This window comes from Macrotis lagotis, chromosome 1 (genome assembly GCF_037893015.1).
Source record: "Macrotis lagotis isolate mMagLag1 chromosome 1, bilby.v1.9.chrom.fasta, whole genome shotgun sequence".
NCBI lineage: Eukaryota > Metazoa > Chordata > Mammalia > Peramelemorphia > Peramelidae > Macrotis > Macrotis lagotis.
The window spans coordinates 439537975-439548691 of record NC_133658.1 but is presented as its reverse complement, the minus strand read 5'-3'; the positions used below and the strand labels follow the sequence as shown (position 1 = coordinate 439548691).

The window sequence follows — 10717 nt, the reverse complement described above, 5'->3', positions numbered from 1 at the left end:
TTCCTGGCTGCCCCATCAAAAGAGAATGCAATCCAAACCAGGTTGAAGGTCAGTTCCTCAGGCCATGGCCTAAACAATAAAAAAAGAAGGAAGATTCCCTTAACAAAGTAAACAAGAGATTTACAAAATTTGTCTATTACTGATCTTAACATGCCCACAGTTCTCAGCATTAATATGATTTTCTCAATAGATGCTGGAAAAGTCTTTGACAAAATGCAGCAGTCCCTATTAAAAACACTAGAGATCACATAAACAAATTGAATTTTCCTTTAAACTACAATCTATATCTATGTAAAGTCATCAACAAACATTATATTTAATGTGGATAAACTTGAAGCATTCTCAATGAGATTAAAGATAAAACAAGGATGATCAAATGTCACCACTATTATTTAACATTGTATTAGAAATATTCTCTTTAACAATGAGTAAAGAAAAAGAAAGTGAAGGAATAAAATATGCAATAAGAAAACAAAACTCTCACTCTTGGCAGATGATATGTTGGTGTAGTCAGAGAACCCTAGAAAAATCAACAAAAAAGTTACTTGACAAGATGGTGGGTGAAGCTAGGAACTCTTTTTAAAACAACTTTTCATGAAGTCTCTAAATAGACCCTAAAGCACAGAACCTAGAAAAACCAGAAATAAGTTCTCAACTCAAGATATCTTGGAGGAACTTCAGAAAAGGTCAGTCTCAACAGAGTAAAAGGAGAGTTTATCCAAGCATAGGTGAAAGAGTTGGGAAGTCAGTGGGACATTTTCACCCACAGTCCAACTCAGGTCCTGGCACAGAAAGCCACCAGAAACAGCAAGCCAGCAATGAGAGTTTCAATCACAACTCAGAAGTAAAGTTCCAGCCCAGGAATGCTAGTGAAACAGAAGAGACTGGGTCGGGAAACGTTAACAAAGGGAAAGTATGGAATACTTGAAAAATCATAGACAATGTCAAAGACCCCCCTCCTATCCCAGCAAAAGAAGTTTGGGACTCGATCCCCCTACCCCAGGAGTGGAATTCAACTATCAAAATGAACAAAAAAATACAACTATAACCATAGATAATATTAATCTGAGAAGGACAATTAAAACACCATCTCAGAGAGGAAAACAATGACAAAATATCTGAATGTGAAACCTCAAAGGAGTATATGAATTCTTCTCAAATCCCAAAAGACTTTTTGAATGAGTTCAAAAAGGATTTTAAAAAATACATAGAAGAAAGGAAGAAGAAAAATGGAGGAAATAAATGATTCATACAGGAGAATTATGAAAAACTGCCCAAAGAAAGCATTTCCCTTTAAAAGTAAAATTGATCAACAAGGAAAAATAAATCAATTCCTGACCAAAAGGAAAAGGAAAACCCTTTCTTTAAAAGTAAAAATTGGGCAGTTAGGTGGCAGTGCAGTGGATAGATCACCAGCCCTGTAGTCAGGAGGACCTGAGTTCAAATCCAGCCTCAGACACTTAATAATTGCCTACCTTTGTGACCTTGGGCAAGTCCCTTAAGCCATTGAGATAAATTAAAAAAAAATTACAAAGATGTCTTAATAAAAATAATACCCATCAACAGGAAAAGAGGTGCAATAAACAAAATGTAAAATTGAACAAGTCAAAAAAAGAAAACAGGTCATTTAACAGTAAAATTATCGAACTCTAAAAGGAAAACACAAAAACGAACTGACAAAAATAAAATCCTTAAAATTAGATTTGGTCAAGAAACTAATGGTTCTGTAAGAAAGGAAAATCCCATGAAACAAGTGCAAGGTCTAAAAATATAGAAGAAAATAGGAAAAAAACCCTGGAAATTAGATGCAGGAAAGATAATTTATGAATTATTGCTTCACCTGAAAGCAACAATAAGAAAAAGACCTAAAATAACTAATTTATAAACATGTTTATCAAAATACATACATACAAGGCTAACCTGACTGTTTGCTACTAAGGGGAGGGTAGTGGGAAGGGAGGATGGAAGGAAATACTGTAACTTAAAAATCTGCATGTACATATGGATGAAAATAAATAAATCGATTAAAATAAAAACAAAAATAAAAGATCTCAGGAAATTTATAACAAAAAATCATCCTAATATCTTAGAACAAAAAGACAAAATTATTCTTAAAAGAATTCATTGATTACCACCTCCACCCTCAAAAAGAGATCCCAGAATGAAACAGAATCATCTGCCCTGTAAATTTCAGCATAGTCTTTCAGAATAAAAGATGGATTTTTTTCTGTGATTTATAGAATCACCAAATTAGGGTGTCAAGGGATCTATTAAAAGTTGAACAGAAAGGGAAAAAAATGTTATCCTAAATTAAACCATCTATATCCTTATATGGGAAGACAATTCTGGTAACTCTTGAGAATGGTATTTCTCATAGGATAGTTAAAAGAAGCACATTTATTTAGATAATGGGGATACAAATTGATTATGAATGTGATCTTTTAACTGATACTTCAGCTTTAAATGTTTATATTTCTTTTGTTTGTTTGTTTTTGCAAGACAATGGGGTTAAGTGCCTTGTCCAAGGTCACACAGCTAGGTAATTATTGTGTCTGAGGTCACATTTGAATTTCACATTCTGACTTCAGGGTCAGAACTTGATTCACTGTGTCATCTAGCTACTTCATGAGGGTTGTATTTCTATTGGGACAGTTGGAGGAAGACTGCCTAGAGGTTGAGGGCATGTATGGATCATGAAACAATTTTGGTTTAATGTTGCTTAAAGGTCTTGAGAATTGTATTTCTATAGGAATAGTTGGGGGGGAGTGTGCTTGGCCAGAGGCTGTGGTTATGAAATAATGATGAGGGAACAATGCCAACAAAGCAATCAATCATTTGTATCTAATCTATTTCATTTATCCACTTCTCATACATCAAAATGTTGATGATCTATATGGGATTTTTATATAGTTACTTTGCTAAAATTGTTAATTGATATAAGTGACTTTGTAGTTAATGTTCTAGGGTTCTCTAAGCATATCAACATATCATCTACATACTGAGTGATGGGTTTTTTTTGTCATTGCCCTTTATAACTCCTCTAATTTCTTTTTTCTTATTATTAAACTTAGCATTTTTGATACAGTGTTGATAATGAGCATTTAAAGGATGAAGCATCATTTAAAGGAATTCATTTTTCAATGTTTTTAATAAGAATGTTTTTTGATCAAAGATTATTTCAGCATCTATTGAGATAATCATAGGAATTCTGTTAATTTTGTTATTGATATTGTCAATTATGCTATTATTTTTCTAATATTGAACCAACCTTGCATACCAATTCTTACCTGAGTAAGATGTTTTATCCTAGTAATAACTGCTTTTTTTTTAAGGTTTTTGCCAGGCAGATGGTGTTAAATGGCTTGCCCAAGGCCACACAGCTAGGCAATTATTAAGTGTTTGAGACGAGATTTGAACCCAGGTACTCCTGACTCCAAGGCCAGTGCTTTATCCACTACGCCACCTAGCTGCCCCTAGTAATAACTTCTTGAGATATCTTTTTAAAATTCTATATAAATTTTTTTGTCCCAATATCCATTAGGGAGTTTGACTTGTAATTTTTTTTATCTTTTTGGCTCTCCTGATCAGGTATCAACCATATTAGTATAACAAAAGAAATCCTTCTCCTAATTTTCAATATGGAATTGGAATTAATTGTTCTTTAAATGTTTCATAGAATTCACTGGTAACTTGATTTGATGCTGGAAATTTTTTCCTTAGGGAATTTATTGATGACTTAATCAATTTCTTTTCCTGAAATAGGGTTGGGTTATTTAAATATTCTATTCCTTCCTCTATTAATCTGAGAAGGTTATATAATCCATTCATTTTACTCATATTGTTAGATTTGATGACATACATTTGTGGAAAATATCTCCAATTCATTACTTAGATTTGCTCTTCATTGCTGCTGAGTTAACCCTTTTCATTTTTTGAAACTAGTAATTTGGTTTTCTTCTTCCTTTTTAAAAATTCGATTAACCACTTTATTTTTTTCATAAAACCAACTCAATAGTTTTTTATTTTCAATTTTATTAATTTATCCTTTCATTTTCATTATTTCTAATTAGATATTTATATTCTGGATTTTTAATTTTTTCTTTTTCCTACTTTTTTTAGTTACCTGACCAATTTATTGATCTCCTCTTTGTCTGTTTTATTTATGTAAGTATTCAGAGAGATCAAATTTCCCTTAAAAGTTGATAGGCTGCATCCCACAAGTTTTGGTATGATGTCTCATTTTTGTCATTTGCTTAGATGAAATTTTTGATTTTGGCGGGTAGCTTGGTGGTGATGCACTGGCCCTGGAGCCAGGAGAACCTGAGATCAAATTTAAACTCCTGGAGGCGGCTAGGTGGCGCAGTGGATAAAGCACTGGCCATGGAGTCAGGAGTACCTGGGTTCAAATCCTGAGACAGTTAATAATTACCTAACTGTGTGCCCTTGGGGAAGCCACTAAACCCCATTTGCCTTGCAAAAACTAAAAAAAAAAAATTTAAAATAATTCGAAGTCCGACACTTATGTTCTTCAGGTCGGTGTTGTGTTTCCTTTTTTATGTTCTTCAGTTCGGTATTTTATGTCCTCTATCAGTTGGTTAATTTTACATTTGTTGAGTTTCATTCCTTTTCCAGTTAGTTCATTTTTACTTCTAAGGAATAGCTTTCCTTTTCCATTTGGTCAATTTATTTTTCCATTTGACCAAGTGACTTTTTTATAGTATTGCTTTCTTTAGTCAATTTTTCATAACTCGCCATGCTTTACTCTTATTTCTTTTCACCGTTTTTTTCTTCCTCACTTAACCTCATTGCCTTGCCAAAAAAAAGAAATTGTTGATTATTTCTATGATTAGTTCTTAATTAAAGAATGGATAATAAAATTAGTTAATAAAATTATATAATCTAATATTAAAAATAAGTGGATCAATTTCCAATTAAATTTTAGTTTATCTTTACATGTCCTTTTGTTACATGCAGTTTTTATTGCATCATCATCTGAAAAGTATGTTTAATATTTCTGCCTTTCTGCATTTGATTGTGAGCTTTTTATGCCTTAGCACATCATGAGTTTTTGTGTTGCTACCATGGATCAAAGAGTAGAAAGTATAGTCGTTTCTACCCCCATTCAATTTTCTCCAGCGGTCTATCATATCTAACTTTTTAAAATTCTCTTTACTTTTTTGACTTGCTTCTTGTTTATTTTGTAGTTAGATCTAATCCTGAGAGAGAGGTCTCCCACTGCTACAATTTTGCTATCTATATAAACATATAACTCATTTAGCTTCTCCTCTTCACAATTAGATGCCATGTCACTTGGTGCATTGATAATACTTCATTGCTTATTGTACCTCTTAAGAAGATAATTTCTTTCTATATTTGTTTTAAATGAGAACTATTTTTTCACATCAACTGAAGGTTCATATGGTCTGCTTCAATCCTTTATCCTCCAGAATATCATATTCCAGACTCTGAACCTTTAATCTTGAAGCTGATAAGTCCTATGCAAGCCTGACTGTGATCTTGTTATTTCGAGATGGTTCTGGAGGAGAAAGTGAGGCTGGTGACTTAGCACAGCACTCCCTCGCACAAATCCAATTCCTGTGTTTGCCATGGCATCACCTCACTATTGTCATGGTCTTCTTTGAGAACAAAGGACAAACATCATCATCATCATATGTATATATCACAAACTAAACCCTCCAAGAAAGAGAGTAAAGAATAACTCACTTGAAAAAGCTCTAGAAAGTATAAAATTCATGAGAATATGTGTGGCAAAACAAACTAGAATCTAAAAACATCCAAAATTATAAAATATTTTCATGCCAGCATCTTTAAAAAACCTAAATCATAAGAAACTTTTTAAAAAAGCAAAATCAGATTTTATTAGTTAGAGAAATTAATTATTCATAGGTAAAAGACTACTTTGCCTAAACTAATTTTTATATTCATTGACATTCCCTTAAAAGAACAAAAATGTATTTACTTAATTAGACAAAATAATAACAAAATTCATTTGAAACAAAGAAAAAATCAAGAATATCAAAAGAAGTAATAAAGATATAAAGAAAGGCAGCATAGTATTACCAAAAACCAATATTATTTATATGTCTGGTACTAACATAAAACAGAAAATTTGATCAGTGGAGCTGAATAGAAATACAATTTTGGGAGGCAAATCAATATTTGTCAAGTATAAAGGCTTAAGATTTGAGATAATTCATTATTTGAGAATTTTGGAAAACTGGAAAGAGGTAGGGCAGAAATTTTCACAGATTAATTTCCTACCCCATTTACCTAGTTAAAATTAAAATGGATACATGATCTACATATAAAGAGATATAAGAAGGTTAGAAGAACCTGAAACTTATTATCAGACTTATGGGTAGGCAACAATTTATGAGTAAACAAGAGACAGAGATGTGAAATGGATTATTTCAATTGCATTAAATGAAAAGAAATTGTAAAAAATATCAAATTTAACCAAGACCAGAAGGAAGGCAGAAAATATGGGGGAATAAATTTTTCTCATATAAGGGTCTCATATAGCAAATATATTTATATTATATATATGGATGTGAAGAAATTTTCAGATCTAAAAGAATACAAGTGATTCTTCAATTGATAAATGGTCGAAGAAGATGAACAGAAGATTTCCAGTAAAGGCATCAAAACCATTTATAGTCATATGGAAAAAGTCTCTAAATCATTATTAATTAGAGAAATGAGAAAACAATCTTAAGATATAATTTTCCACCTACCAGAGCGGTTCAAATGATTGAATGTGAAAGTAACAAATATTGGACACCAATTCATTGGTGATGGAATTGTGAACTGATTCAACCACTCTAGAGAGAGATCTGAAATTATACCCAAAGTGTTATTAAATCCAAATACTCTTTGCCCCAGTAATATCACTATGGGGTTAAAGCTAGTTATATTAAAAGGGGGTAAACTTTATATTTTCTAATATGTTTATGGCAGCTGTCTTTGTGTGATGGTAAAGAACTGGAAATTGAGGAAATGTCCATCAAGCAGGGAATGGATGAACAAGTTGTGTTATATGCTTACGATGGCATACCACAATGCTATAAAAATTGATGAGTTAAATGATCTAAAAAAAACATAAATAGACTTGTGTGAAAAAAAGTAGTTAAATGAGAACCAGTAGAACTTTGTATACATTAATAGTAATAACTCTGTAAGAACAACTTTGAGTAAATGATTTTGATGATTGTAAATACGCATATTATCCATAAAGGAGGAAAGATCCAATTTGCATCCACATAGAGAACCAATAAATAGAAGTATGGAATGATTTTGCATATACATATATATATATGAAACAAGAAAAAAAGAAATTTGCAATATAATTTTATTATATATTTAAAATAAAGCTATGAGTACATAATAGATTTGCAGTTTCATGTGGAATTGTCTTTTTCAAAATCATTCTATGTAATTTGAATACTTTTCTTATTCCGTAAATTTAAAATAAATGAAATTAAATATTTAGAATTTTAAGTTGCATGTTTTTGGGATAGGGGTTTTTTGAAGTATGCGTATTGACAAAATTCTGGATACTAATAATCCTGAGGTATTTGAGAACTGAGGACAAACAAACTGAGACTGCTTTTTGTTTTTTCCTCCATAGAGAGAACCAAAGAGATTGAGAAACTTTATGCATGATCTCAGGAAATAGCAACCAATGAAAGATTATATACATGTATTATTACATATATATTATACATATGAGATTCTATGAATATTCAGCTTCCAAAATGATCTTCAGTAAGCAAAAATTTCCTTATCTCATTTATTTGTAGCTCTTAGAGGAATGACCATCATCACAAGCATGAAAAGAATGGGAAGGTCCCTGGGAAAGAGCTTGCTCAGCAGAGGTGGAAAGACAAAAGGAAGCACTTTATCTTTCTCTGCAGGGACTGGACTCCTGGGGCACAGTAGCTGAGCAGCATATGCTGTCTGATCCTTCTGGCTTCCTTGTAAGAGGAAGTTTATGATTGGACTCATGCTCCATTTTCTGCATTGTGTTTCTTGCACAGTAATACATGGCTGAATCTTCAGCTGTGAGTGATTTCAGCTGCAGAGAGAACTGATTCTTAGAAGTGTCTGCCGTGATAGAGATCCTGTTTTGGAAATCGGGGTTGTAGCTTGTACTTCCACTCCAATATCCAAGCCACACCAACCCCTTCTCTGGGGTCTGTCGAATCCAGTACCAGTAGTCACTGCTGGTAACAGAGCCACCAGTGACAGAGCAGAGAAGAGTAAGGGTCTCTGAGGGCTTCACAATTCCTGGGCCTAACTCCTCCAGTTGTAAGTCAGAAAGGACCCCTAGGAACAAGGAGAATAAGGTTAAGTCTCTACATGAAAATAATTTCTCCCATAATCCCATTTAAGAATCTCTTAATCACTCTGTTCCAGTACCTGAGACCAAGCAGAAGAAAACCCAGAGCAATTTCATGATCTTCCAGGTGAAGATTTCTTGTCCAGAAACTTCCATCCAGAGTCAGAAGAAAGACTGGCCCTCCCCAACCTAGGGCTGAGATTTTACTTAGTGGCCTGGGAGGCCTAATTTGCATCTAGAGGGCACTGGGGTTTATAAAATGAGTGTGAGTTGAAACCCAGGCTGATTCCGCCAATAGAAGTAGAACATTGATGTACCCCCAGATGGAGCATTTAAGTGACTCAAGGATAGAGTGCCAGTCTTCTAGTAAGGAAGCCTATTTTTCCTGAATTAAAATCTGACCTTGGGGGTGGCTAGGTGGTGTAGCAGATAAAGCACTGGCTTTGGAATCAGGAGTACCTGGGTTTAAATCCGGTCTCAGACACTTAATAATTACCGAGCTGTGTGGCTTTGGGCAAGCCACTTAAACCCATTTGCCTTGCAAAAAAAAAAATCTGACCTTAGCTACTTTCTAGCTCTGTCCAAGTCACTTAACTTTGTTTCTTTTATTTTTAATATGAGTGGGAGAATGACATGGCAAACCACTTATCCTTTTTAAGAAAACCCCAAATGGGTGGTCAGAAAGAGTCAAACTCAATTGAAAAATGATTCAACAATATAACATCTCTAAAAATGCAATCACCTGTTCACCAGTACTAAGTTTCTATTACCCATACATTTTCTCTAACACTTTTCTAATTTGCCTAATCAAAAAGTTTTTTTTTAAAAAAGGCCAGTGTTTTTCTAATAAAAAGAAAAATTAAAATACTTTGCAATAGAATCCCTCTTTGTTCTTGTCCTGATTCAGTTCTTTCAGTCATGCAATACTCTTCATGAATAGTACACTATGATTCCATCCCTAATGGAAACTACATAGCGACCTATGTAGCAGAATTTAAGATTCTGGGCCCTGAGCTCTCAGAAACAGTCACTCACTTTTTGCCAGGTATCATTTCAATAGGCATCTGGTTGTTATTATTCTGTATCTTTTGCTCAGTTAAAATTTGATTTGTTCAGTGTATGGTATTTGCTAAGTTTTAATAATAAACCTTGAATCCTGGAAGTTGCAAGTGGAAAATTTTAGAGTATGACCACAGTTGGAAGTATATTTTGTTCTTCCAATTCTGGAACTAGCCCCAGTCTCCTGGGGAAGGCTTGTTATTAAATTTTCAATGTGAGCACTTATATCTCAGTGGATAATTTCCTCTCCTAGCTCCCCACCAGTGATGTTACTTACCATTACTCTTCTGAATATGTGCCTCATTCTAAATAATTGGCTACAATGGATAGCATACTGATCTTGAACCAAGATCTGAGTTCAAATCCAGGCAGAGACACTAACTGCATGATGCTCAGTTAATCATTTAATCTCTGCTATCTCAATTTCATCTATTGTAAAATGAAATCATTTTCTCATGATTAAGAAATTTTCTCATTTCCTACAGCACAGAAGGGAATATAGGTCTTCATGAAAGACTAATACCTCTACTGTTTGGGCTTCCAGTTGTTCATACAACTTTGGTGTCACCTGCCACCCATTTCTCACCTGTGACTCCAAGAAGTTTTAATATGAATTGTAGCCTCATCACAATAAACAGTTTCTGCAGATGACCTCAACCAGGTCTCAAAGCTTTCAGTGAATTGGAAGTTATTTCCACCCAGGTTTATGAGGATTTCTCTGACAAAACAGGTAGATGTGAATGACTTTCTGATAGACCATGAAGATGATGGGAGCGGGTACTGTGGAGTATTTAGGGTTTTAGACATTAAAGATGTCAAAGTCATTCACTGCAACTAAAAACATCAACAATCAACTTGATTTTTTTCTTGACTCTGGTATCTGGAAGAAAGAATGAACCCAGAGAATTCTTGCAACTTTGCCTCATATAAGTTGAGACATCAATTAAACAATTGTTTTTGTTTTTACCATCTTCGAAGGCCTGAGGCATTTGGTAAGTGATTGAAATACCACTGGAAGCTGTAGTCAGAGCCCTGCACCCAAGCAGCTCAGAACACAGGCTCATCTTTGTAGACTGAAGCAGCAGCAGGAATAGGTAGTGCCATGGTATATGAGCAGCCTTTTTGAAGGCTCACACAGCTCATCTACTGGCAAAAGGAACAAGAAACTAGAAAAGATGCACCTGTACTTTGGACAAACTACAACTGATTGGTGTGATTATTGTGAGTCAGACCAGCCTTCTTCTGGTGTTCTCCTTGGCGACTCTCTTGTCACAAGAATCTGGGACTTCTTTCTGCTGT

The 10717-nt window shown here is 34.0% G+C and overlaps 1 gene segment (V, D, J or C); it reads right to left on the bottom strand.

Annotated features, from left to right (window-relative positions):
• Positions 1-7918: 7918 nt before the first annotated feature.
• LOC141518976 (immunoglobulin heavy variable 4-59-like) lies at positions 7919-8652 on the bottom strand. The segment is given in 2 exon segments: positions 7919-8346; positions 8440-8652. Coding segments are annotated over 2 exon segments (504 nt in total).
• Between the last annotated feature and the right edge of the window lie 2065 nt (positions 8653-10717).